Source organism: Panthera pardus, unplaced genomic scaffold, assembly GCF_024362965.1.
Source record: "Panthera pardus isolate Hobbes unplaced genomic scaffold, ASM2436296v1 HiC_scaffold_24, whole genome shotgun sequence".
NCBI lineage: Eukaryota > Metazoa > Chordata > Mammalia > Carnivora > Felidae > Panthera > Panthera pardus.
In genome coordinates, this window is record NW_026526810.1 from 38755874 (window position 1) to 38782362 (window position 26489).

Genomic DNA, 26489 nt, shown 5'->3' on the forward strand with positions numbered 1-26489 from the left:
GCAGTCTGTGACAGTGGTCATGTTTGACGCCCCGTAACCAGTCTTCCTGTGAACACCGGCGCCGCGTGAAGGAAGCTGGGGACCTGGTAATTACGGGACTGCTGTAGAAGCGGGTCCTGCACACGACCACCCCCGCCTCTCCCCCCGCCCCCCTCTCCCCGCCCCCCGTGGTTGTTAGTTATCAGGCACGGTTACCTGTAATTCTCCCGATCTTGTGCTTTCCGCCGATGTAACTGCCAGCGAATCCTGCGACATGTGCACCCAGGCTGTACCCAATTAGGTGTACATTGCTTCGAGAAAATTGAACAGATTCCTGGAAGACAGAGGCAAGATGGTTACAGGGGAGAGCTGCTGGACGGTAACCTCGTGTGGGTCCAGCTTGTTCTTGGCTCCCACCCTGTTCTTTGCGCTGGGTGGCAAATGAGGTGCTTAATTCATCCTTCAGACCCAAACTGGTTTCTCACCTTTTTTTTTTTTTTTTTTTAAGTTTATTCATTTTGAGAGAGAGAGAGAGTGCACAAGCAGGTGACGGGGAGAGAGAAGGAGACACAGAATCCAAAACAAGCTCTGTGCCATGAGCTCAGAGCCCCACATGGGGCCTGAACTCACGAACTGTGAGATCATGACCTGAGCTGACATCAGATGCTTAACCAACTGAGCCACCTCGGCGCCCCTGGTTTCTCGCTTTTGCTGGCTCCCACCTTTCAGTCTCAGCTACCTGGGACCCTGCCTGGTGATGCTGCCCCTCTGCCTGCCTTTATTAGCACATTAATGCCTTGCACGGTGATCCTGTTCATTTGCGTGGGGTTTGATGGTGTTACAGGTATGTTTAGATCCCTCAGCACATCCTAGGGAGTGAGCATAAAAGAAACAGTGGATGGGAGAGGGGAAGATAGTTCTGCAAAATAGGGGTTTAAGCAAGGCATCTGAGGGAAACCTGATGTCCCATCTCCACCCCTGCCCTCCCATTTCTACAGGGTTAGCAGAGCTGTCCTCCCGCCTGGGCTGCTTGGAGACCAGCTTAATTCACTGACACTTACGGGAAGGGAGAGGAAGGGAGGGAAGGGGAGGTCGGGGCAGGGCTCACCTCCAGCCACCGGATGAGAGTGGCCACCTCACGGCCCACGAGGCGGGTGTTGTGGACAGCCATGGTGTAGTGGTGGTAGGCCAGGGTGAGCCAGTCCGCCAGCCCCACGTTCACTGGCTGGGCCAGCCCAGACTTCAGTGCGGCAACCATCTGCCAGATCCAGTCTTCCAGAAAGCCATCCACCTGCACGTGGGCCCACAGGGTAGTCAGTGTAACCGGGAGGGGCCAGAGGGGCCTCTTCTTTCTCTCGCTTCACTTTTTAAATTCTCCAAGTCTTGGCTAACTAATGCTGGATCCTTCTTTCCAGAAAAAAAGGCTTCGGGGTGGGGGGAGGGAGGGGTCTCTCGACCTTGGCACTACTGACATTTTGGGCCAGATCCTTCTTCTTGTGGGGGCTGTCCTGTGCGTTGTAGCATATCCAGCAGCATCTCTGGTCTCTGCCACATAGGTGCCAGCAGTACCCTTCCCGCCAAGCTGTGAAAACCAACAATGTCTCCAGGCTTTGCCAAATGTCCCCTGGGGGCTACCCCTGGCCTCCAACTGAGAGCTGTTCTCTTAATGTGTCCCTATTTTAAGAGTTTCTGAGCCTTAAAATCATGGAAAAGTCTGTGTAACCAGGTGCTAAAGCTGACCTATCCTTTGAGCATCAGCTCTGGTACCTTCGGCTCCAGGAGGGAGGCCTGCTGGGCCATGGCCACAGCCACGGCTCTGAATCCCAGCTCCTTTGCTCTCCTCTGGCCCACTCATCTGCTCGCTTTCGAGGGAATAAAGCACCATGGGCTGGAGCATGGCAGGAGCTCAATACCCGTTTATGGAGAAACTTTCTGTGTATGCGCCTTGTTTGAGAACCAGCCTGCAGGGTACTCCTGACAGGCTCACAGAACAAAGACATTTGTGTTGCGCCTGCAAGGACAAATAGGAGTTCACTTACAAGAATAAGGGTGGGCTGGTGAGTGTGGGGCACGGCTGTCTAGGGTGGTCCAGGAAGAAGGAAGAGCACACAGAGTTAGGAAAGGGCCCCGTGGTGTGTTTAGGGAAAGAGTCTGGTGTGGCTCAAGACTAGACATTGGGAGGCGAGGCTGCAGAACAATACTGATGACGCGGCAGGTCATTCCTAGGTCAGGTGGGTCCACTTACTCATGTTCACCCAGTGCTTTTCATGTGTGTAGGGCACCTTGGGTTCAAATCCAGACTCTGTCAGTTACTAGCTGCGTGACCTTAGGCAAGTTAGTTAACTTTTCCATGCCTCAGTTTCCCCATCTGGAAATGGGGAAAATAATAGCGCTTTTCCCAGGATTGTCGTGAAGATGAAATCAGTTAATAGATGGAAAGCACTTAGAACGCCGCCTGGAATGTAGTAAGCACTCAGGAGATGTTAGTTACGCAGAGTTATTTAGTTATGCAGTTATGTTAATAGTTATTTACATAGCGATGCAGCTGTTGTTGTTGTTATTACTAGTAGTAATAGATATATTCCCATCTAGATTTTAAGAATGAAGAGTGCATTCTGGTAAAAGACCCTGGCAAGAAAACCCTGCTATCTTCATGTAGCATTTTGTAAACAAGATACTTATTTAGTCATTAATTCAGTTAACAAATATTTTTGGAGCACCTTACATATAATGGATACTGTTCCGAAGGAGAAGAGGGAGAATACTGTAGGCAGAAAGCATAGCCTGAGCCAAGGCCAAGAGGAGAGAAATCACAGGAGAGTGGAACGAACTCCAAGCAGTTGAGTGTTGCTGGAGTCTAAGTGGGGTGCAGGGAAGGTGAGGGGAGGCAGGGAGGGTGATGGGGGCAGGAGGAGTGAGGAGGGCAGGAAGAGTGAGGAGGGCAGGAAGAGTGAGGGGAGCAGAGAGGGTGAGGGGGGCTGGGAAGGTGAGGGGGACAGGGAGGGTGAGGGGGGCAAGGAAGGTGAGGGGGGCAGGGAGGGTGATGGGGGCAGGAGGAGTGAGGAGGGCAGGAAGAGTGAGGGGGGAAGGGAAGGTGAGGGGGGCAGGGAGGGTGAGGGAGGCAGGGAGGGTGAGGGTGAGGGGGGCAGGGAAGGTGAGGGGGGCAGGGAGGGTGATGGGGGCATGGAAGGTGAGGGGGGCAGGAGGAGTGAGGAGGGCAGGAAGAGTGAGGGGGGAAGGGAAGGTGAGGGGGGCAGGAAGAGTGATGGGGGCAGGGAAAGTGAAGGGGGCAGTGAGGGTGAGGGGGGCAGGGAAGGTGAGGGGGGCAGGAAGGGTGATGGGGGCAGGAGGAGTGAGGAGGGCAGGAAGAGTGAGGGGAGCAGAGAGGGTGAGGGGGGCAGGGAAGGTGAGGGGGGCAGGGAGGGTGATGGGGGCAGGGAGGGTGAGGAGGGCAGGAAGAGTGAGGGGGGAAGGGAAGGTGAGGGGGGCAGGAAGAGTGATGGGGGCAGGGAAAGTGAAGGGGGCAGGGAGGGTGAGGGGGGCAGGGAAGGTGAGGGGGGCAGGAAGGGTGATGGGGGCAGGAGGAGTGAGGAGGGCAGGAAGAGTGAGGGGAGCAGAGAGGGTGAGGGGGGCAGGGAAGGTGAGGGGGGCAGGGAGGGTGATGGGGGCAGGGAGGGTGAGGAGGGCAGGAAGAGTGAGGGGGGAAGGGAAGGTGAGGGGGGCAGGAAGAGTGATGGGGGCAGGGAAAGTGAAGGGGGCAGGGAGGGTGAGGGGGGCAGGGAAGGTGAGGGGGGCAGGGAGGGTGAGGGGGGCAGGGAGTGTGTAGTGGGCAGGGTCAGAGGGAGAGCACCTGGAAGAAGCCCCAGCTGTGCTGTGTGCAGCCTTTGTGACTTGGTGGCTCTCAGCTCCAGCTTCTCCTCCACCCCTTCGCACATCTCTCCTCTGGATGCATTCCTTCCTTCCCACTTTCTCTCTGTTTTCTTGTAAGGAAAGTCTGTTTGGCTAAAGCAGCTGAAGAAATAGGATACTCTTCTCTACAGTGACTTGCCTCCTTCTAATCCATATCTTCCCGCAGGGTTCCCATTGGAGAGAGTCTGCTCTTTGGTTCCCTTTAAAAACATGTTTCATCTTAGCATTCTGCCCTGTTTTTCTTAAAGAAGCATGGATTGAGCTCCTACCCCAGCTGGAGAAAGCCACAGCTAGGAGTTTGCAGTGTGAAGCCTGCTGCAGAATTGGGGGGACCATTCAAACCCCTCTGACAAAGGCCCAGTGAACTGGGAGTCTTTGAGAGTGTGAACTTGGAGTGTGAGTGTTCTGGGTGAATTTGTGTCCACTGTTGGCTGTGTGACTATGGTAGCTGCTTGACCTCTCTGAGTGCATTTTCCTGATGTGAGAGATACTAACCCACCTAGTAGGGAGGTGTGGGGATTAAATGGGTTGATGTATAATGTAAAGGGTCTAACTTACGGTAAGGCTTCAATCTATGTTAGGTCTCTTCTTTAGCAGCAGGAAAACCCATCACCACCCTCACTGTGGACCCTGGGGTGTTAGGAACCTCCACTTCCTTAGGGTGGGAGCTCTTTGAATCCTATGGGGAAGCTGCTAGCAGGCTATAGTCACCACTCCTTTCCCCTGTAGCAATGGCAGCACCCCACCTCGTGGCTATACCCATGTGGCATCACCACGTGGTCTACCACGTGAGACCAGGAACAGGGTCTGTTTTGTTCATGGGGGCTGTGAGCCTGCACATAGCAGGCTCTCCTTGAATACATGTGGAAAGAGTGGCTGGTGGGTTGACGGGCTCCTTTTGTTCTCTATGGTAGGAGAGATGAGGGTTTCAAGAGTATTTTTTTTTCTTTTCCTTTCTTTCTTTCTTTCTTTCTTTCTTTCTTTCTTTCTTTCTTTCTTTCTTCTTTCCTTCCTTTCTCTTTCTTTCTTCCTTCCTTTCTCTTTCTTTCTTTTTCTCTCTTCCTTCCTTCCTTCCTTCTTTCCTTTCTCTTCCTTCCTTCCTTCCTTCCTTCTTTCCTTTCTCTTCCTTCCTCTTTCTTTCTTCCTTTCTCTTCCTTCCTTCTTCTTTCTTTCTTTCTTTCTTTCTTTCTTTCTTTCTTTCTTTCTTTCTTTTCTTTCTTTTTTTCTATTTCATGCTGAGTGAGGAGCCCAATGCAGGGCTCACGACTGTGAGATCATGACCTGAGCCAGGGTTAGACACTTAACTGACTGAGCCACCCAGGAGTCCCAAGAGTATTTTTCAACTAGAAGTCAGGGAAAGATTTCCAAGTCATGAAATAGACCCCCCAAATCTCTGGAGGTTTCAAGCTGTCAACTGAGCTTCAAATCGTGGGTTGTTGGGGAGCCAGGGAGGTACAATTTTGTCTGGGAGACAAGTCCTTGCTTAGTTTGAGTTCAGTCATTGCCTACAATATTCTTTCTCCCCCTTGTCCAGGATTTTCAGCATCCGAGAAGGGCTACATTTTCCTTAAGAGGCTGCATGTCTCAGTCACATTTCTACTTAGCTATGGCCAATGACTGTAACTGGAAGCATTTCACAGATGCTTCTGGGTAGCTAACCAAAAAAGTACCACTCTTTTATAGCAAAAGCCATTGGATTGTATACTTTAAATGGATGAGTTACATGGTATGTGAATTAGATCTCAATAAAGCTGTTTAAAAAAAACCCTACTCCTTGACTCCTTTGTGTACACCCTTTACTAATTGTGCTTCCTGGAATAAAGATGTGACGACTGGTGCTCTGGCTGCCATCTTGGATTATAAGGACAAATGCTACAGTCTAAGGGTTGCAGACTACTAAGCTGGAAAGGAGCTAGGTCCCTGAGGACTTGGACTGCATACCTCCAGACTGTTGTGTGAAATAGGAACAAACTTCTGGTTTATTTGAACTATTGCCAATTGAGTTTCCGTTACTTGCACCTGTATTTAAACCTTACAGTTGCAACATTTCACTGGGGGACTATGTCTTCTGTGGCTTCCTACCTCCTCTTGTGAAACATGCAGATTCACTTGCATGGACTGCAATCACTTATGGGCCTTCATGTGCTGTGTGATTCTTTGAGCTGTATTTTATTATCTGAAATGTGGAGATAATTCTATTTTCCCTATCCTGCTCATTCATGGCATTGAGATAATCAATGAGATGCTGTGTGGGGAAGCACTTGGAAAATTAGAATGTGCTTTACATTTTAATATTATGCATGAAGTTTTTATCACTGGTTTCCTATCTTTTTATTAAAATTGGACACATGAGGGAGAAAAAAACAGAAAATGTAAAAGCAGAGAGAAAAAAGGCATGTCAGCATTTCCTACCGACCACCCGTGGATTATCATCACCAGAGGCAGAGAGGAGTTGAAGCCACACTGCTGTAACGTGTCTGGGTGATTGAGCCGAATCTGACAGCCCTTATCCGTTTCTTCTTGAAAAAGCAGGAATCTGATCTCTGTCTCCTGCGATGCTTTCTTTGTTTCAGCAGCTCTCGGTCTTCTTCCAAATGGCCCTGGAATATAAGATTGGAGACAGTATTTACCCTGGCATCTGTTCTGCTTCTGCCAGCTCTGGGACAGCCCAGAAGTTTCTAAAAGCACCAGCCAGCGGGGTTGCTGTGAGGTGCTAGAGGTAGGCACGAACTGCAGCTTCAGGGAACCCAAAAGAGCGTGTCCAGCAGAATGGCCATTTCTCTCCTGGGAGATGATGAAGGCTGACCGAGGAGAATCGAACACAGAGGTGGAGGGACCAGATCCTCCGTCCTGCCATCCTGGGGACTATGGGATCAGCCAGTCAGACAGTGGAGTAACTCAGAGACGCTAGGGATATGGAAGAGGCAGTTGTGGAAGATGAGTATTTCACCCCAAATCACACTGCCGGTAAGTGGTGGAGTCAGGATTTGAACCCACACCCTCTGATTCCAATTGCCTACATCCCTATGCTGCAGAAACCATGAATAGAGCACCTTTGTTAGATGACACTATGTATTTGCTCGTGTAGCTCAGCCTGTTGTCATTTGTAGTCAAATTATACTATGCAGACTTGCACAGAACAGGTAGGGTTGGGGCAGAGAGGATCTCAAAGGAGTGGCTGATTCTGCTTGATGGAAGGAGTAACATTCAGAGAAGACTTTTCAGGGAAAGTGATGCTGATCCTGCCTGGAAGGATGGACAAGGGCTTTTGGGGGGATGGGTGCATCGGTGGCGGGAGAGAGCAGGGCTTTCTGAGCTGGGGGAACAGAAGAGTTAGGGCTCAGAGGGTGGTACCTTGTGGGCATGAGGAAGAGGAAGACAAGGCTGGGCAGTTGGAATGTCCTGGGCCCTGGGATGCTGGGGAGTCTGGACTTGATGCCCTAGATGATAAGGCTGCTGCTAAGGAGTTTTTCAGTAGAAAAGGATAAATGTGTATCCATTTGGAATCTTTCAAAGACTGTGGAAGAATGAGATAGGCAGCGAAAGATTGTTTTCAAGATTTTACCTTCTGTTGTTTTTTCAAAATGCCTTCTAGTCTCTCTTTTAGGGGAGCCTAACCTTGATCTTGAGCCATTTTGGAGTTGTAGTGAGCAGTCACACAACTCTGTCAGGCAGCCCAACAGCTGTCAAGGCCGTGGTGTTGGCCAAAGACTGACGCCTCTGCTCAGGGGCTGGGAGAAGCCCGGGGAGGTGTTAGTTTCTCAGGTTGTGACAACAAGATGGGTGACATCTTTTCTGCCATGATTAGGGATCAGGCTGGGAGCTGGGGAAGGTTGCCCTCATCCTCCCTTCCAGCTCAGGGTGGGCTCTCCAGGACTGAGGGGCAGCCATAAGACCACACCAGCATTTTTGGTCAGTGAATTCAATTGAGTCCAATTACTAAGGATCCCGACCATTCATTCTGAGCATAAAGTCATTCAGGCTTCTCAGACATTAAGTCTTGGGCTTTTGGTTTCAGGGGACAGCAGGATAGAGAGATGATGAACCTAACAAAGTGCAAGGGGAGGTATTAATGAAACCAATTTTCCTACCCAAAGGTTATTAATTTGAAAGGTTATTAATTTCCTGCAAAGGGCAATGATTTTTCACTATGATGACAGAGTGAAATGCATCATATTTTATTAAAGGGAGATGTGAGTGAGACTGCAGTACTGCTCGGTGATAATTAAGAAAATGTCTGCCACCCGTTTGGCTTTCCCAAGCTTGGAGGCTGCTTGAACTTGTCCTCATCCTTGCCAGGGGGGTTCCCAGCTCATGCTCCCCATTTCACTGGCTGCACCGCCCTCCCGGTCTTCTAAGTAGAAGCTGAAGTGTCACCTTGATCCTCTACACCAGCCTTCCAGTCAATCTGAAGCTTTGGGTTCCCAAATATGCCTAGAATCCATTTCTCTAGCTAAGGAGCACACTGTTTCTTGCTTGGTTGATTGCAATAGCCTCCCAACACCTCTCTCTCTCTCTCTCTCTCTCTGTTTGATCATGACATCATCTCTCACACTGCTTCTCAAAGAATCTTCCTAGAACAGGAATGACTATCATATCCATTAGTGACTTTGAGCTTCATAGTATTGTAGCCAAGGCCACCACCCAGTGATAATCCCTCGCTCCCCAGCTCCTCCCCTCCTGCTCCCCACTGCCAGTGGTTCCCTGCACCTCTGTACTCTCACAAACTCCCCCCTCCCCCATCTCTGCTGCTCCATGGTAAGCCCCGGACCATCCATTAAAATGGAACTCAGCCATCATACCCTCCAGGAAGCCTTCTCATCTAGTCAGAGATCATTACTTCCTCTTGCCGCCAGCACTGTATTGCATCTTTGATTCTAATGTGCTTGTCATGGGACCTGGTAATTTATTTGTTTAGGTGTGTGCTGTTTCCTCCACCAGGCTGTGAGCTCCCGGAGGGCAGTGCTGGTAGGTGCTCAATAAATGCTTACTGAACGATGCGGTATTCCATGCATCCAGGTCTCAGGTCAAAGGCTAAGGTTTGATTTGTCCGCCATGTATGCACTGGTACTAAATGTAACCAATTTTCTTGTACTTGGTGATGTAATAGTTATATCTTCCTTTGTTTCAGGATAGCTGACTCAAATGCTAAGAAAACTATAAATGAAAATAAAACGGGGATAGAAATAGTACCTATCTCATGAAGTTGTTACAAAGATTAAATAAGATATTTGTAAAGAGCTCAGAACAATGCCTGGCACATAATTAGCACCTATGTGAGGCTGTGTTGTTAAAATAAATACCAACTGGAGCATCCAGCATCCTGCATTTTTGATCTGTGAGATCCTTTCTTTCTGTGAAAACTTAGCCCAGTTGCCCTCTCAGGACCAATTCTGTCTTACGTGCATTTACTCTGGATTTGGCTGGAGAATAAGCTTGGCCGGGTGTCTAGGGCCTCAAGGCTCTTTGGGAGAGTCCTATGGAGAAACAGCTGTCAGAAGGAGAAGCCCTCAAACAACTGAACTGAACTGGCTTCTCCCTTTTCTTCCTGGCTTGGCTTTCTTTTGGCACGCATAGGAGTGAGGAAGTTATGTTGTATGTATGTGTATATTCAATCATTTATTTCCTCAACAAAAACTTATTAGCATATTTTATTATATTATGCCTTGGGCCCTGGCTAGGTACTCTTTGAAGGCACACAGGGCACCGCCTCTGTTTTTCAGGAGTCCCCAGTCTGGTGGGAGAGGCAAGTGTGAGAACCACTCATTGCATGTGGTTGCTGTAGGTGCTGCAGGGGAGGGGTGCCCTGAATAGGGGCTAGAGAAGATGTCCAGAGAAGATGAGGCATCATTTGAGTCTAGAAGGATGAAAGATGCTTTAGGAGCTCACATCTAGGACAAACTGTTGAAGAAAGTGAGACTCTGGTATCTAAAAAAAAAAAAAAAAAAGATTTCGTGGAGGACATGAGTGTTGAAGGGCTGTTATGGAGAAGAGAGCCTAGAATTCTTTTATGCAACTCTAGGAGATAGAAATGGCATCAGTGAGTGGGTGTGACATGGCAGAAAATTTTAGACTTTAAGTAGTTTACAAAAATTTATAGTTGAAGAAATTGGGACAACGAGAAAATAAGGGTAGTAAAACAACAAAGACAGAAATGCTGATAGATTAGTACTCTAAAAGGCACACTGTGTGATCATGTAATGTTGCTGAAGATAGGCCACAGATTTTATTATGAGCTTCTTATTGGCCAAATCGGAGAAGGAAACGAGCAATTATAGGATTCATGGCGTCCAGTGGCTCACACATTTCTGGTCCTTGAGCCTGAGATGGTTTCCTTCTATGTTATTGTGAAAGGAGTCCACCGGGTGAGGCAGTGGCCACTGTCTTGAACACCATTCCTGCAAAATATGCAGTAGTAAGTTTTACGTGGTTGACTCTGAGAGTCATAGTGCCAAACAGCATTTGAGTCACAGCGAATCTCTGTGAGGCTCTTCGCTATATTGCAGCAGTCGTCTCTGGGACCGAGGGAGGCAGGGGCCACTTCAGGTCACATTTTGGGTAACAGGAAGAGGTAGAGCTCCAGAGCTTGAGTGTCTGCGTTTCCATGGGGGTAGAGTCTGATTGTCCCCTTCACAGAACACAGAGAATGCTGGTGCATTCTGGGCCGAGCCATGGCGTCAAGGATGCACTGCTGTCACCCATACCCACATGTATACCAAAATGTTTCCCAGGCTCTAGCCACTCGTTGTAGCCAGCTCTTGACTGGACACCTCTCCCAGTGGATCCTTTCGGTACTGCGAACCCAGTGTAGCCAAACTGAATTTATTTTCTTTCCTCCCAATCCATTTTTCTTCCTTTCTCTCTACATTTCCTACTATGATTCAAAACACCATTATTTGTCCATGCTATTGCTCAATCTAGAAAACGGAGAGCTGTTCTAGAATGCTCTCGGGTCACCCAATACTGAGGACCCATCCTCAGGATTATCTTCTCTGTCCCTTGCCACTGGCCTAGTCTAGAACTTCATGCAATTTTTTTTTTAATTGTGAAATTGTAATAGAGTCTTAACTTTTATTTGTAGAATTAATACAAACTCATTGTATATGCATAAATAATTTGAAAAATGCTGAAATGAGTAAAGAATCTCACTACTGAGAGAAAAACACAAGTAATGTTTGGAGTATTTCCTTCTAATCTTGTGGAGATATTCGTTCCATAGATATTTATTTGGACTATCTAAAATTGAAATCATACGATGCAAATGGTTTCATATCCTTCTTCACCTGTCTTAATAATTTTCCTATAGCATTACAAATTCTTCAAAAACATGCTTTTGAGGGGTGCCTGGGTGATTCAGTCAGTTAAGCATCCGACTTTGGCTCAGGTCATGATCTCACAGTTTGTGAGTTCAAGCTCCTCATTGGGTTCTGCGCTGACAGCTCAGAGCCTAGAACCAGCTTCGGATTCTGTGTCTCCCTCTCTCTCTCTGCCCCTCCCCTGCTCATGCTCTGTCTCTCAAAAATAAATAAACATTAAAAGAAGAAAAAAACATGCTTTTGAAAAGTGGCATAGTTTGTGTACTTATTCCATTACTGTTGGACATTTAGGTATTTTTTTTTTTTATTACAAACAATGCTCTGATGACCATCTTTATACATAAATCTTTGTCTAGAAAACCTATGACTATTTTCTTAGTCTAGACTTTTGAAAGTAGAATCATTAGCTCCTTAGGTGTGATCTTGTTCATATATCTTTATATATGCATATATATTCAGACTGACTTTCTGCACTTTTTAAGCCACTATTTATTGAGGGTTTCCTCTGTGCCAGGCACTTTTCTAACAGTCTTCTTTGCATTAACTCATGTAAACCTCACAGCAACTCTGTGAGCAAGTTGTGAGAACACACCATGATTCTGCTATGAGTGAGGAAATACGTTCCAATTGTATTTGATAGGAGTATCTCCTTCCCCGGGTGCGTCTTCTATAATTGTTATTTTCTCCTGTCTTTAGAAGAGATAAAGACACACCAGTGATAAGAACCTGGGGATGAGGCTATGGTTTTGAGAGACTATTAAACGTAAACGGTGGAACCCTTTGAAGGAGTCAGCCCCTGTCACCTGGAAAGTGGATTGACGGACTAAGGAGCCTTGGGGTTGCCCTCTGCATGACAGCAAGTTCCTGGGGCAGCAGAACTTCCTCAAAATCAATCAGAAGCAGAAGCTGGGTGCAGGCCATTGCATTTTCTAATATTAGATTCCTTGCAGCAAATGATTTCTCCATTCCTAAGTCAGTCCCCAGGTTTGAGGTTCCTAATGTTTCGTATAAGAACAAATTATTTCATTTTCTTTTGGGTAAGGACATCATTAGGTGGTGACTTCAGGCAAATGAGCTGGCAGAGGAGAGAGCCACGGATTCTGCAGTAGAAGGCCTTGGTAGTAATCATTCTGTTTTCTGCCCGTGATGCCTGGGCTGGGTGCCTCTGCTCAGTTCCAGGTTTGTTGAGGACTTCGTGTGACTAGTGCTGAGGACACAAGTGCATAATACAGAGGCCACAGGTATTAATATGCCTTTCACAGAGTTGTTTGTGAAATGTCTTAATGTTCATTTTTTAAATTGCTAAACTGTGTGTGTGTGTGTCATTTAATAAACTTTGTGACTTTGTTATTACACATTGCTGAAAATATTCTTAGACCTGGGACTAATGAGAGGGGTCCTCCGGAAGATCCCTCTGGAAACTTGTCCGACCGTGTCTTCTGTTCAGGATGGATGGAACCTACTAGAAAATTGTAGTCATAGCTCTTCCTGACTGCTGTGGTCATGCCTGTGATGTGTACATACACAACACTGACTTCAGAATTTCTAGCATGATGGTAGGATGGAAAAACTTGAATGAGAATTTAGTCATAGCTGGGTCTTTAGAGATTCAGTTCTTAGCTGTTGCTGATCTTTGGTGATAAGCAGATTGGGCCCATGGCTGTGATTAGGAATGCTTCTCTGACTCCCACCATCTTGAATTTTTCCCGTCGTCATTTTGCTGTGAAATAAGATGATGACATAAGGGATGGAAGGAAAGCTATTTTCACAAGTCTGATTTATTCTGTTTTCTTTGTCTACTTTGGCCTGATTTTGCTAGCCATCCTATAGCCTGAGACTACAATTCATTTCTACTTGGAGATTCCAGGGAAGAAAGTAACTCTAGGCTGAGTTTTCTTGCTGGAGATATTTTTTTTTTCTTCCAGACTTTCTTCTTAAGTTGTACACCTCTGCGAGAATCAGAATGAGTTTTTGTCTTTCAAAAAATCTGATTATGAAAGAGTATGCCATTCAGAAAAGTTTCCCATTTGTACTGGAATCCTCTGGAGGTAATGGTGCTTAATTCCTTAAAGTGGTTCCAAGGTCATGGTCACATTCTGCCCTGAACAGTTCAAGGAAGGGTGACCACTTGTCCTTTCAAACTAGAATGAGTTGGTCACTCCAGTTCAAGGGCAACCGAGTGAATAAGTGGAAAAAGAAATGATAATAAAAATTGCCATCCTTGTTGATGATTATTCTGAGTTTTTAATTCAACATCCAGTGTGTGATGTACTTTCCTGCCTGGTCTTTCCTCCTGTGGTCCCCTGGCCTGACATGCTCAGCTGTTGTGTCCTATTTGACTAGTTAATATCATTCTTTCTCAAAGTCAAAATGCAATCTTCATTTCCTCAGGGAAAATCTCTCTGAGTTTCCTGACTTGGTCACATCTTCCTATTATTTGTCCTTTTAGGTGATTTCACAGTTATAATTTTCTAATTGAGCAGTCATTACATAAATATCTATCTCCTATATTTGATGATAAGCTCCATGAAAGAAGAACCTAGGTCTGGTTTTGCTCACATTAAAACTTTATCCAGTAGGCCAAGGGGCTGTGGAGTGTCGTGGCCAGGCATCCAGACTAGGAGCCACGTGGCTTGGGTTCAAGGTCCACTTCTGACATTTACTACTTGTGTGACCTTGGGCAAATTTCTTAACCTCACCGTGCCTGAATTTTTTCATTGTATCATCTTTAAGATGGAGGTAATAATAGTACCTATATTAGAGAATTATTTGTTGAATTAGTATTAATACATTCTGTAATAGTGCCAGACATGTAGCATGTGCTATGTAAATGTTCACTATTATGAGTTTGCCATAAAAAAATGTTGGAGGAATGAAAATCATCTTGAAATGGATCACCGACCTAAATTTAGATGCAAAACCCGTAAAAATTCTAGAAGAAAACAGGAGAAAATCTTGATGACATTGAGGAAAGCAAAGTTTTTTTTGTTTTGTTTTTTGGACACCAAAACACAAATCATGAAAGAAAAATTTGATAAATTAAATACATCTGATCTTAGAAATATTCCACTGAGCAAATGAAAAGCCAAGCCAGACTGGGAGAAAATATTCAAGATACATATATCTGACAATGGACTTTTATCCAGAATATGTAAAAAACACTTACAGTTCAAGCATAAAAAGACAAACAACCAATTATAAAATGGGCAAGAGGTTTAAGCGGCTACATCTTATAAAAAGATACACACATAGCATAGAAGCACACGAAAAGATGCTCAACATCATTATTCATGAGAGAAACGCAAATTTAAACCTCAACGAGATACCACTTCTCCTCCTCTAAGATGGCTAAGATGAAAAAAGATGGACAGCATCAATTGTAGGTGAGGATGTGGAACAGCTAGAATTTTTCACGCATTGCTGGTGGGATTGCAAAACACTGCAGCCACTTTGGAAAATTGTTTGACAATTTCTTTTTTTTTTTTTTTTAACGTTTATTTATTTTTGAGACAGAGAGAGACAGAGCATGAACAGGGGAGGAGCAGAGAGAGAGGGAGACACAGAATCTGAAACAGGCTCCAGGCTCTGAGCTGTCAGCACAGAGCCCGACGCGGGGCTCGAACTCACGGACTGTGAGATCATGACCTGAGCCGAAGTCAGACGCTTAACCGACCGAGCCACCCAGGCGCCCCGACCATTTCTTATAAAGGTAAATGTACCATAAGCTCATCAAGTCCAAGCCTCGGAGCTTACCCAAGAGAAATTCAAACATATGTCCACACAAAGATGCAAGAGTTTACAGCAGCTTATTCACGGTAGCCCCCAACTATTAGCAACCCAAATCCCCATCAACTGGTAAATGAGTAAATATATACAGGAATCTACCACAATGGAATACCACTCAGCAATAAAAGGGAACAGATTTGTGATCCATGCAAGCACGTAGCATGGATGAACCTAAAATGCATTACACTAAGTGAAAGAGGCCGAACTTGAAAGGTTGCATACTGTGTGATTCCATTTATATCACATTCTGGAGAAGGCAAAGCTAGCCCTAGAGAGCTGACCAGCGGTTTCCAGGGGCCAGGGACAGAAAAGGCAAAAGGGAATCTTTTGGAGGGATTGAAACGTTCTGTATTTTATGATGATAATGGGCCCTTAAATATACGTTTAAAAAAAAATGTTGGAAAAATAAACTATAGCCTGCAATACTGTGGTTTCTCCACATTACTTAGGGTTCAGGCCGGGGCACTATAGGCTGAACAGTAGGTTTTCTGTGTCAGTTACTTGTGCAGGACTGGGCTGGCCTGAGAAGGCAGGATATTTCTGAGTCCTCTGGGAGTTGGTGTCAATCTGCAGAGAGTGCTTCAGCCCTGACTTTGAACCAAATGATAGGATCAGGCTGGGACATGTCTAGTCCTCCAAGACTTGAGGAAGATTTGGCTTATCTAGAAGGCCCTTCCAAGTTCCTTTGGGCTAGGGATGACCAGGAGTGCCTGGGGAGACCATTCTTGGGAAACCAAATCATCTGGCCAGAGAAGGTTAGGGATGAAAGGGACTTGGAGACCATGCAGTGTCATGGCACCCAGCCTGGTTTCTGACTTTTAATTCTCTTTTAATTCTCTTTCTGTGCATGTCAAATAGCCTACATTTATTGAAGAGTAATTCATTTTCCTGTTCTTTTTAATAAGGGTATAGACAACACCATCAATTTACTCTTCTAGTCCTCTAGAGAGAATCAGTAGCTAGAATTCCAGCAAAAAGCAAAGAAACTCAACATTTAGTTGACTTGTGTTATACAATCTCTTTACAACTTGTTTGAAATAGCTCAGTGATGCCCTTTGCTGACCCCCAACCATTGCTCCCTAGGGACCAGTGACCAGAATGACCTAGTCCAACTTCCTAATTTTATAGTTGAAACTAGGACCCAGAGAGGCCAACTGACATGCCCCAAACTGTGAATCTGGTTAACAGCAGAATCAAAAGAACTCAGCTCTCCCAGCATTCCCAGCATCTTTCTACTGGGCTGGGGTTGAGAAGTCCCAACCCACAAACTGGCCAGGCTTTTGGGACTCTGTTCCTGTCACTACTGTAAAGCTCAGAGGGCTCACATACCATGCCTCACAAAGGCTCATCTCACTAAGGGAGGCCCCTAGATGTCAACGAGAAAGTGTGTCTTAAGTTAAGAAGAGAGTTGCTAGGGCCTTGTCTTGCCTGTGGGAAATGCCCCCAAATGATTGAGGTGACCCACGACCTCCTCGAACACCCGCCAGAACTGTTGTCTGCCAGCCTCAGCCTCAGACTCCATGTCTTTTCCTCCCATCACAGTGGATAACACTAGAATTCTTACACAGCCAAGAGACTGTGATGTAGGTGTGTGACCAGCGTCTGGCTGAGGTAAGCTGGCTAGGAGCTGGACAAGTCAAAGAGCAAGTCCTTCAACAGCTCTTGGAATGGTGGATCTTGGTTTAAAATCAGTTTTCTGAGTGCTGTTTTAATAGACAGATGAACTGAATGACATTCTTATTTCAAAATTTGATTTGGCTGTATAATGACTAACTCTTTATATATATATATAATATTTATTGTCAAGTTAGCTAACATACAGTGTATACAGTGCGCTCTTGGTTTTGGGGGTAGATTCCCGTGATTATGATTAACTCTTGACTTTGAGCTTCATGTCCTCTTATCCCTGTCTGTCTTGACATGACCTACACAATTGCCAAGGAGGCTTACAAGGAACAGAAGGACAGGTCAAGGCAGACGAACTTAACTCTAATTATGGGGTTTAGGGCATGATCAGATGGTATCACAGTCAAGGGCTGTAGGAGCACTTGAGTCTTTTCCCAGCTCAGAGCCACCCACCTCACTGACATAAGCATCCTGGGAGCATTGGTGGGTGGGAATCCTGTATCTCCATTGGAGACTCAGGTGGTCTCTTCAAGTCTGGTTCTGCTTCTGTGCACTACTGATGGGCATACAAGTGGTCAACTTTTGTTTTTACTCTATGGCAGACACTCTGCTAAGCCTTTATTTTACTTTATACCTGCTGAGATCTCCAATGCCTCATCTACTCTCTTATTCTTAGCTCCAGAGAAAGGGCAGACCCAGGATGGCTTTTCCAAACAGACCTTGGGACAGTGGCTTGAATGGGAAAAGACAACACAAATCCTTCTCATCTAATTTAGCTTCCTAGTGGCACAGCTTTGGTGCTGATATTGAGGTGGGGGTACTCTGTTCACTCATTCATTCATTCATTCATTCATTCCTCTTTCTATCACTTCCCGAGTGCCTGTTCTGTGCCAGGCATTTTCCCACAAATGAAAGTAGCTTTCAGCTAAATTTTTTCTGGAGCAAGTATCAGGTTTTCTTCCCTATTCTTTTAAAAAATATATTTGTTGCACAAAAGCAGAGTAATAGCAGAAAACAAAATTCAAAAAATATATACTCACATTCTTATCATCTTAATGGATTGACTTTTTATTTTCCTGTGTTTCTATTCTGTATCCAGAAGCAAATATATTTTTCATGTAACTGCACAAATATAATTGCTTTTTGCTCTTTTCATTTCCCATTATATAATAAACATCTCTCCATATTCCAACAGTGCTCATACTCATCATTTTTAAAGGCTGAGTAATATTCCACTGAGGGGATGTTTCATAATTTATGTATCCATTACCCTATCTGGGACAAGCAGTATGTTTCCAATTTTTTACCTTTATAAGCAGGGTTGCAATGAACTTGATGCAGAAAGCTTTTCCTTTCAGAGAATTATTTCTACTACAAGGAACTACCTGGCGTGGGATCACTTGGTTAAATGGTGAGATCATTTTGCTGACATGGGAGCTGAAGCAATTTTACAAGTAAGTTCCCCACAGGGTGTCAGCTACAATTATTACCAAGCCAGAGAACTGCATAAGACCTTGAATGTTCTCATTAAAGGTGATGATGGGGGGCTGGGGAGTGGGTGTAATTGGTGAGACAGGGTAAAAGCCTGTTTATGTGGCTATCATTTACTTTTTGCTAGTAACTCAGAACACCTTATTTTATCGAATCCTCATAACACCCCTACAAGTAAGTGCTATTCCAAACGGAAACAAGGTCTCAGAGAGGATAAGGATCTTGGCCAAGGTCACACAGGTGGTTGTTGGGCTGGGTCTCATGCCGAGGGTGGCTCCCTTGAGGTCCTGGAAGTCAGCCACCTGCTGAGACCCACAAACCTCCTTAGTGAGGCCTTCAGAACCCCACAGGACACATGCTGACCATGAGGCTGTGGAATCAGTCTTAGAGTTACACTCCGTGGTCATGTGTGTGGCTGTGTTGAACTGCATTTATGTGGCAGCTTTGAAGAAGGCCCAGAACCTGAATTGAGGGCATGTCACATGAGACAAGCAACTGAACATGTTCTTTTTTGGGTCCACTGCATCTGCTTTTATAGGTAACATGACTTTAGACACAGAATTGTTCAACTCACATTTGGCTATTGGTGTAACTGTGCATTGGAAGATCTCTGTGAGGTCCTAGTTTCCTGTTAACTTGTCCTTGTTGACCTTGAGCAAGTTATTTAACTTTCTGGGCCTCATTTTCCTCATCTGGAAAATGAAGGGTTTGGAGCAGCCAGCCCTAAGGTCTCCATGGTGGTTCAGTGAGACGTCCTCATCTCCTTTAGTCAGCTAGGCCAGGGTTCTAGACCTGGCTTTCCTCCCAGACCAGCTGGGCCTCAGTTTCCACCTCTGGAACACTGAGAGGTTGGGAGAAGCCCTAAGACTGTCCCATCTCTCAGTTGCAATGAGTAAAAGATGCCAGAGAGAAGAATGTGTGAAACCAGGTAAGAAGAAAAGTGAGAGCAAAGCAGCATGACCTGGGTCATGTTCCTAGCTGTGTTTCCCGCAGGAATGTGCCCCTCTCCCTGGCTGGAATCTGAACCTGATGCTTTGCAAAGGTAAACACTTGCAGCATGAGGAAAGCACTAAGCATTAACTTGGGCAAACAGCCCCAAGGTTATTCTTTCAGGCAAAGGTAAATCATAGGTGGGGAACGTGAGCTGAAGCACATGGGTTATGTTCTCTAGGGCAGGGGCTTGAGGGCAACCTGATGAAGGAATGAGCTTGACCTGATCCCTGAGCCTCCTTGGGGCTTTCCTGTGTTGTGGCCTAGAGCTGAGAGGGCCAGTCACTGGGTATGATCTTAGAGGCTGATGAACCACCATGGCCCATTTATTCATGCATTCATGCGTTCATTTTACCACACATTTAATGAGCACTCACTATGTGGCAGGGCTGGTTCTTAACGATGAAGATACAACAGTGAACAAGACAAACCATGCTTTCAAGAAGCTCATGTCTTATGGTGGAAGTAAGTGAGTAGACAATTGTTATGCGGCTTGGTAAGTGTTTTGATGGTGGAAGAATAGGAGAGGCACCTACCCAGCCATAGTGTGCCTGGGGTGAAGGCAGCCAGAGGAATCCCATTGGTAGGTAGTGTCACCAGTTACCCAGATACTCTTGGGGATTCCAATTAAGGGCTGGTCCTGAGGGGAGAGAAAGACTATGGAATGGGGAAGGAGGATGAGCCCACATGTGGCCAATGTGGTCACCTCTCTACTTCTAGAGCTGGAGGTCATGGCTGTAGACTGCACCCTGGGCCCTTCAGCTTTCCTGAGCCCTCATCTCCATTGAGGCTCCTCAGGCTGTGGGGTCTGCAGCACAGCTGTCCCCATTATGTGCATATTCATTTCCTGATGAAGAAATAAGGAGTGGTTCAGTGGTTGGCCCAAGGCCAACAGCTGGCTGAAAAAATCAAACCAGGCCCAGAATCTCATTTTTCGACCTCTCTCTCCATATATCTAAGTTCTGAGACTGTAAGACCTTTTGGCCATGTGCTTTTACCCTTGTTTCACTTTCCCTAAGATAGTTTTCTACACCCCTGTCTTCCCTTCCCTGCCTGTGTCTGGAGGCATAGCTCACTGCTGCTTGTCCCCATTAGATCACAGACATGGACTCCAACAATTTCTGGGGCACGACGGGAAGCGATGGTGGAGGCAGAGAGGTGCAGAGGGAAGGGCGTTGGCTTTGGAGGCAGCTGGCCCTGTATTTGATTCTCTATCAGTTATTAGTTGTGTGATCTTGAAAAGTTCACTTAACCTGTGGGAGCTTCCATTTCCTTCTCTTAAATTGCCACCATGAATCTGAGACTTGGTGAAATGTCTACTATAGACATTCAATATACAGCTTCTCTTTCCTTTCAAAGCTTACCTAAGATCTCTTTTGTCTCATAACTTGACCCAGCAGAGTTCCTTCTGGATAAGTATTTGCAAAGATTTTTGCCAGCCTACTTAGCACCTTTCTGTGAATTCTGTTTACCTCTTTTAGGCAGAACATCACATGTCTTGGCAAGGATGCTCTGCCTTTGTGCCAAAAGGAGGCCCCTCTCTGGAGTGAGATAAACGTGTAAAGTGCCTCCCACATGCCTGGAATGTGGCAAGTTCTCAATGAATAGAGATGGCTATCATCCTATTGGCAGTAACAGAAGTAGTGATTGGTGTTGCTATTACAACATCTTGCTCTTTGAAGGGTCCTTCTACGCCCTGTCAGTAACTTATCATGAATAGATAGAATGTCAGATAGGATAACTTTTCATGTCAAAGTGATATGGGATCACCTTCATGTCAAAAGTTGGAATGGACCAGAATATCAGTGTTGGGAATCTGCAGGGTAAAGCCCCTAGGAAGCACCTAGGAAGACATAGGTCTCATCCTTGGCTTTTTTCCAACACAGTTATCTCAAATATGTGCATAGACATGCCCTACTGAGACTCTCCCAGGAGGAGAGTATCTCTGACTTGTTTGAGGAGTGAGCTGTGCTTGGCCCTTTCTCTGGTTGGAAACCTGCAGATATAGGCTGGACTTCTTGTATGAGAGAATATGACTGAGCAAGGGGAGAACCTGAGTGACAGAGCTCAGCTTGTCAGTAACGGCCAAGAAAACTCTGAAAGAAAAAATAAAGAACTGTGAAGGAAGGCTCTCCTTACTAGATGATAAAACCTACAATAAAAATTCAATAATGCAACTGTGTGTACTGGTGCGTGGACAGATAGACCAAAGAAGCAGAACAGAAATCCAGAACACCTAAGTACATGTAGAAATTCAGGATTTGATAGCAGTGGCCTCTCAAATCAGTGGGGTAAAGATGGACTTTTCTTTTATTTTTTGTTTTTATTTTTTAAATGTTTGCTTATTTATTTTGGGAGAGAGAGAGAGAGAGCAAGTGGGGGAGGTGCAGAGAGAGAGGAAGAGAGAATCCCAAGCAGGCTCCATGGTGTCAGCACAGAGCCCTATACATGGCTCAATCCCACGACCATGAGATCATGACCTGAGCCAACATCAAGACTCAGGCGCTTAACTGACTGAGCCACCCATGCCCCAGGATGGACTTCTAAATAAATAGTTTTGCGAGGTGCTTGGGTAGCTCAGTCGGTTAAGTGTCCGACTTTGGCTCTGGTCATGATCTCGTGGTTTGTGAGGTAGGGCTCTGTGTAGAGCTCTGTGCTGTTAGGGCTTTGTGTAGGGCTCTGTAGCCCTGTGTAGGGCTCTGTGCTGTCATCTCAGAGCCTGGAGCCTATTTTGGATTCTGTGTCTTCCTCTCTGCCCCTCCCCTGCTCATGCTCAGTCTCTCTCTCCTTCAGAAATAAATAAACACTAAAAAAAAAATTAAATAATTAGTTTTGGGACACCTGGCAAAAGATAGAAAGATATAAAATTTGGAACCACACCTCACATCATATACCAGAAAAATTCCAAATGGATCAAAGTTTTGAATGAAACAATGGAAACCATAAAATGACTAGGAGAAAATTTGGGCAAAGTCCTTTATCACCTTTTAAGCAAGGATCCTCTGAGACTGAAAATTCAGAATCTGGAAAAGATTATTAACTTAGATGATATTAAAACAAACAAACAAACAAAACCTTCTGCATGGCCAACTCAGTAAATAAAATAAAATAAAATAAAATAAAATAAAATAAAATAAAATAATGTTATAAGCAAAGTCAAAATATCAATAACAAAAAGAAAATAACTGCAACTCATAACACAAAAGGGTTTTCTCCCTGATATATAAAGAGTGCCTAGAAATCAAGAAGAAAAGAACAACAACTCAAAGAAAAATGGGCTGAGACCATAAAGGTGCATTTCATAGAAAAAGGAATACAACCTGTCCTCAACCCCACTAAGAAGAAGAAAAATATAAATTAAAATTATACCGAGGCACAAGTCTTTCTTATTGGGTTGGTAAACATTAAAGAATTGATCGCACTCCTCAGCGGTGAGTCTAGCAGGAATGCAAAACAGTGTAATGATAGAGCGGGATTTGGAGACAGCCATGAAGGTTACAAATGTACTTGCTCTTTACTCGGCATTCCCTTCATGGGAATTTACCCTGTGGATGTATCTGCACACATGAGATGAAATTAATACAAGGTCATTGTAGTATTGTCTGTAATTGTAAAATACTGGACACATTTCAAGTGTCCATCTGCAGACCAGATAACCAAGCTGGGGACATGTCCCTCAGTGGAATGCTATGTGGCTCTACTGAAGAAACACTCTGTACTGATTGAGAAGATGTAGAATGTATTACTAAGTGACAAAAGTCAAGTAAAGAATGGTATCTAGAGTGTGACATCTTCTGTGGGAAAGTGGGAAATAAACAAGTAAATTCACATTTGTTTTTATCTGCATAAAGACACATTGGAAAGATACAGGAGAAATCAATAAAAAAGTGATTCCCCATGAATTAAAAAAAAAAGTAATTACCCATGGTGGAAGAGAGGGGGATAAGATGGATGAGAGGACATGAGAGGATGGGCAGAACTTTGCAAATCTATCCATTTTATATTCTTTTCGTTTGAGCCGTGTGAGTGTTTTCCTTCTTCAGAAAATAATCTTAAATAAGACAAAGTGCACCTGCTGCTGGACCCCTCCCAAGCCCCAGAGGGCTCTGGGAGCTGACCTTTCACTGCCTGACTGGGGCCCAAAGTTTCCACCAGCCCCATCTGTCTTCCCAGGCCTACCTCTCTGGCTCACTAGGCATCTGCCTGTCATGCCTCTAGGTCTTCACTGACCTTGGCCTCATGGGCCCTCGACTTCAGCTGTTGGATGGGTCAGGAGGTCAGGCTCTTTCCATGTGACCTTAAAGAGTAGAGGTGACCCCACAGGGAATTCCCAAGTAGCCAGCTTCCCTTCTGGAAGAACTGAGCCTGGAAGATGGCAAAGTGCTTGGAGCTATGGGGAACCAAGGTGTGAGGAGTTCTATGGGAGGAGACTGGTTTAGAGCTTGGAAGCTGGGCAGCGAGGGCTGTGATGGGGCCCAGTGGTGCCCACTCACCAGCTCAGCATCAGAAGGGGCAGAGGGAGGGAGTGGAGAGCACACGCTTCTCAGTCAGGAAGCCTCTGCCCAGGGCCTCTCAGAGACCTCTCAGAGACTGACACTTCCTCGGCAGCCGGTCCATCTGGGCTGGTGCTCACAGAGTGCTGGGAGCGAGGATATTTTAGATGTGTCAAAAGTGATGAATGTTGGAAAGTGCCATCGGCATCTCTGGGAACTCACAGTTCATACTGGCAGCTGAGATGTGCCAGGCTCTTTGGAAGAAATTGAACTCCAGAGGAAATTGGCAAGTCTTTAAAACTTGGCTGCTCCTGCTCACCATCCCAGATGTAGGTGGCGGGTGAGGTGGGCTCTCCAAGTGGTCAGAACACCACGAGGTCAGTGGAGACTCGGCCGGGTGTGGCGGAGCCTGAGGTCTTGGCAGAAAGAAGTGGCTTTCAGGAGCAAGAGCATATCAAAGAGTGGGCACTCGGGAGCTGAGTCCGGAGGGAGTGGACTTGGGAAGCCCTGGGACTGCAAGGCCGGCCTGGTAAACACTGCTGGCCAGGACTGAGTGGAGGGCAACAGCCAGAGCCAGTCGGAGCCTGGATGAGAGCCCAGGTCTTGGCCCAGAGAGAGGCTGGAACAAGGCTCCAGTGTGTCTGGATTTGAAAACACCCCAGGGAATGTGTTACTAGAATTCAACATCTACCCTGAAGATCATGCGTTCTAAGAGGAGGGCGTCCCAGTATTCTGTTTCCAGTATGGCCTCATTCTGCACCTGGTGTCGCTGTTCTCTGCCTCTGCAGGAAGGGGGTGCACCCCCAGGTACTCAGGAGCCGGGGGCAGAGGAAGCTGAGGTGGTGGCCACTCTGGCCTGTGGCTGGCCAGAAGAAGGAGGATAGGATCGTCCCATGAAGGGCTGGGGTTGGGCGAGTAGGTCAGCTGTAGGCTGGTCACGGAAGAGGAGAGCTGTGAGGAGTCTGGATGTGAGCACAGGCGTTCTGGCGGTGGTGGTGCAGGACCCAGCTGGGCCAGCCCAGCCTGTCTCGGGAAGAAGGACAAAAGGGGGCAGGGTGTTGGGGATGGATGGAGAAGCTGGCATCAGCTCTACCTGCTTAACCTGTCGAGGCCTGCACGGGCCTTTCCAGCCTTCTCTGTCCACATCCTCCCCATCCTGCCAGACACCCTGACATGCTGCTCCAGCCAGAGCCACTTGGGGATCCCCCAACGCCTGTCCCCTCTTGCCTCCACGACTTTGCTCTTGCAGTTCCCTCCACCAGGAGTTCTTGCTCCCCTTCCTACAACTCAGCCCTCAGCTTGAAGGAACGAGAATGTATGTTTCAGGAACCTTCTGACAACCGGTCAGGTGAAGGGCCCCTTCTGTGTGCGCCCCAGGCTCCCATGCAGATCCCGAGGAAGGGATTCTTTGTCTCTCCCCTGGCTTCACAACTCAGCTCTAAGGCGTGTCTTATGCATTCACGTGGCCCCAGCACCTGCACGAGTCTGGCACAGAGGTGGGTGGTTTCCTGGATTGAATTAGCAGGATCATTTATTTTTCTGCTCTTCCTAGGGAGACTTTTGTCACAGTGAGCCAATATTGAGAGGAAGGCAAGGGTAGAGGCAGGGACCCTGCACTGTGTCACTTTTTTAAAAATTATTTTTAATGCTTAATTATTTTTGAGAGAAAGAGAGACAGAGTATGAGTGGGGGAGGGGCAGAGAGAGAGGGAGACACAGAATCAGAGGCAGGCTCCAGGCTCTGAGCTGTCAGCACAGAGCCCCACCCAGGGCTCAAACTCACCAACAATGAGATCATGACCTGAGCTGAGGTCAGACGCTTAACTGACTGAACCTCCCAGCCGCCCCGCACTTGTGTCACTTTTAATACCCACAGTCCCCTTCAGTGCTGTGAGCTACTAATGCAGTTATCCCTGCCTCTGTTCACTGTCTAGGAATGAGCTGGAAAAAAGGCACTAACAGATATGAAGAAAGTTCCAGACATTCTTTGAAATGATGAGCGGTTCTTTGTTTTGTCCTCACCTCCAAATCCTAGAGACCCTGAGCCCGCCTCCTTCCCTCACCTCCCTTCATCTGTAATGCCTCATTTTCTTTCAAGCCTTAAAGTTCGGTTTTTAAAAACTGCCTTTGTGAAGGCTTTTCTGATCTGAAACTGTTTGTTGAGATATTAATAAGGGTTATGGGGAAAAGGAATTTTGTGGTCAAATAAATTTGAGAACTATATTAAGCAACATTAATCAACATTCCTGTTGGCCAGACAGAGATGTTAAGCCACTCCTTACTGTGTATGTAATCTCTAGTAGGGGCAAATGTTATGCAGTGGTTCTCAAACACAATTACTTTGGAGCAGAACGCCTCTGCCCCCCACATGCCTTTGTGTGTACCCGCAACTCTGGGACTGATATCTCATCTCTGGGACACACCTGAGTACATCTTGTTGGAGGATAGACAGTTTTCCATCATGCTTGTATCCTGATAGAGTTGCACTCATGCTCAACTCTGCGTCTGCGTGTGTGTGTGTGTGTGTGTGTGTGTGTCCAAGGCTGACACTAGCTTCTCTAATGAGAGCAAGACCTTAGGTGTGGGACACAGGCCTGGGCACTTTGAGGCATACAAGGTGTTTGCTGTAGGTGGTGATACAGGAACGTGAGAACCATGTGAAACCCGCAGCAACCATTGTCATAATATTCTTGCTGTCCAGAGATGACCCCTGTCTTGAAATCTTTGTGTATTTCCTTACAGATTGTTCCCACACAGATATACGGCATGCAGGATTTTACTTACGGGTTTTCTTGAAGTGCGGAGAGTCTGTTGATCAAAAGTTGTGGAATGTGTAGAAGTGGGGCCACTTTCAAATAGTATTTTAACTGGCTGGGAAATGATCTTTTTTAAAAAAACAG

General features: G+C 46.1%; 1 protein-coding gene across 1 annotated transcript in view; it reads right to left on the reverse strand.

Moving 5' to 3' along the window:
• The window catches only part of LIPC (lipase C, hepatic type), a 138828-nt gene that overhangs the window by 24318 nt on the left and 88021 nt on the right, over nucleotides 1–26489 (reverse strand). The window contains exons 2-4 of the mRNA XM_019441968.2: nucleotides 6301–6488; nucleotides 1088–1270; nucleotides 196–313 (exon numbers count right to left, since the gene is read on the reverse strand). Coding sequence (XP_019297513.2) covers nucleotides 196–313; nucleotides 1088–1270; nucleotides 6301–6488 — 489 coding nt within the window. The remainder of the gene's footprint in view (nucleotides 1–195; nucleotides 314–1087; nucleotides 1271–6300; nucleotides 6489–26489) is intronic.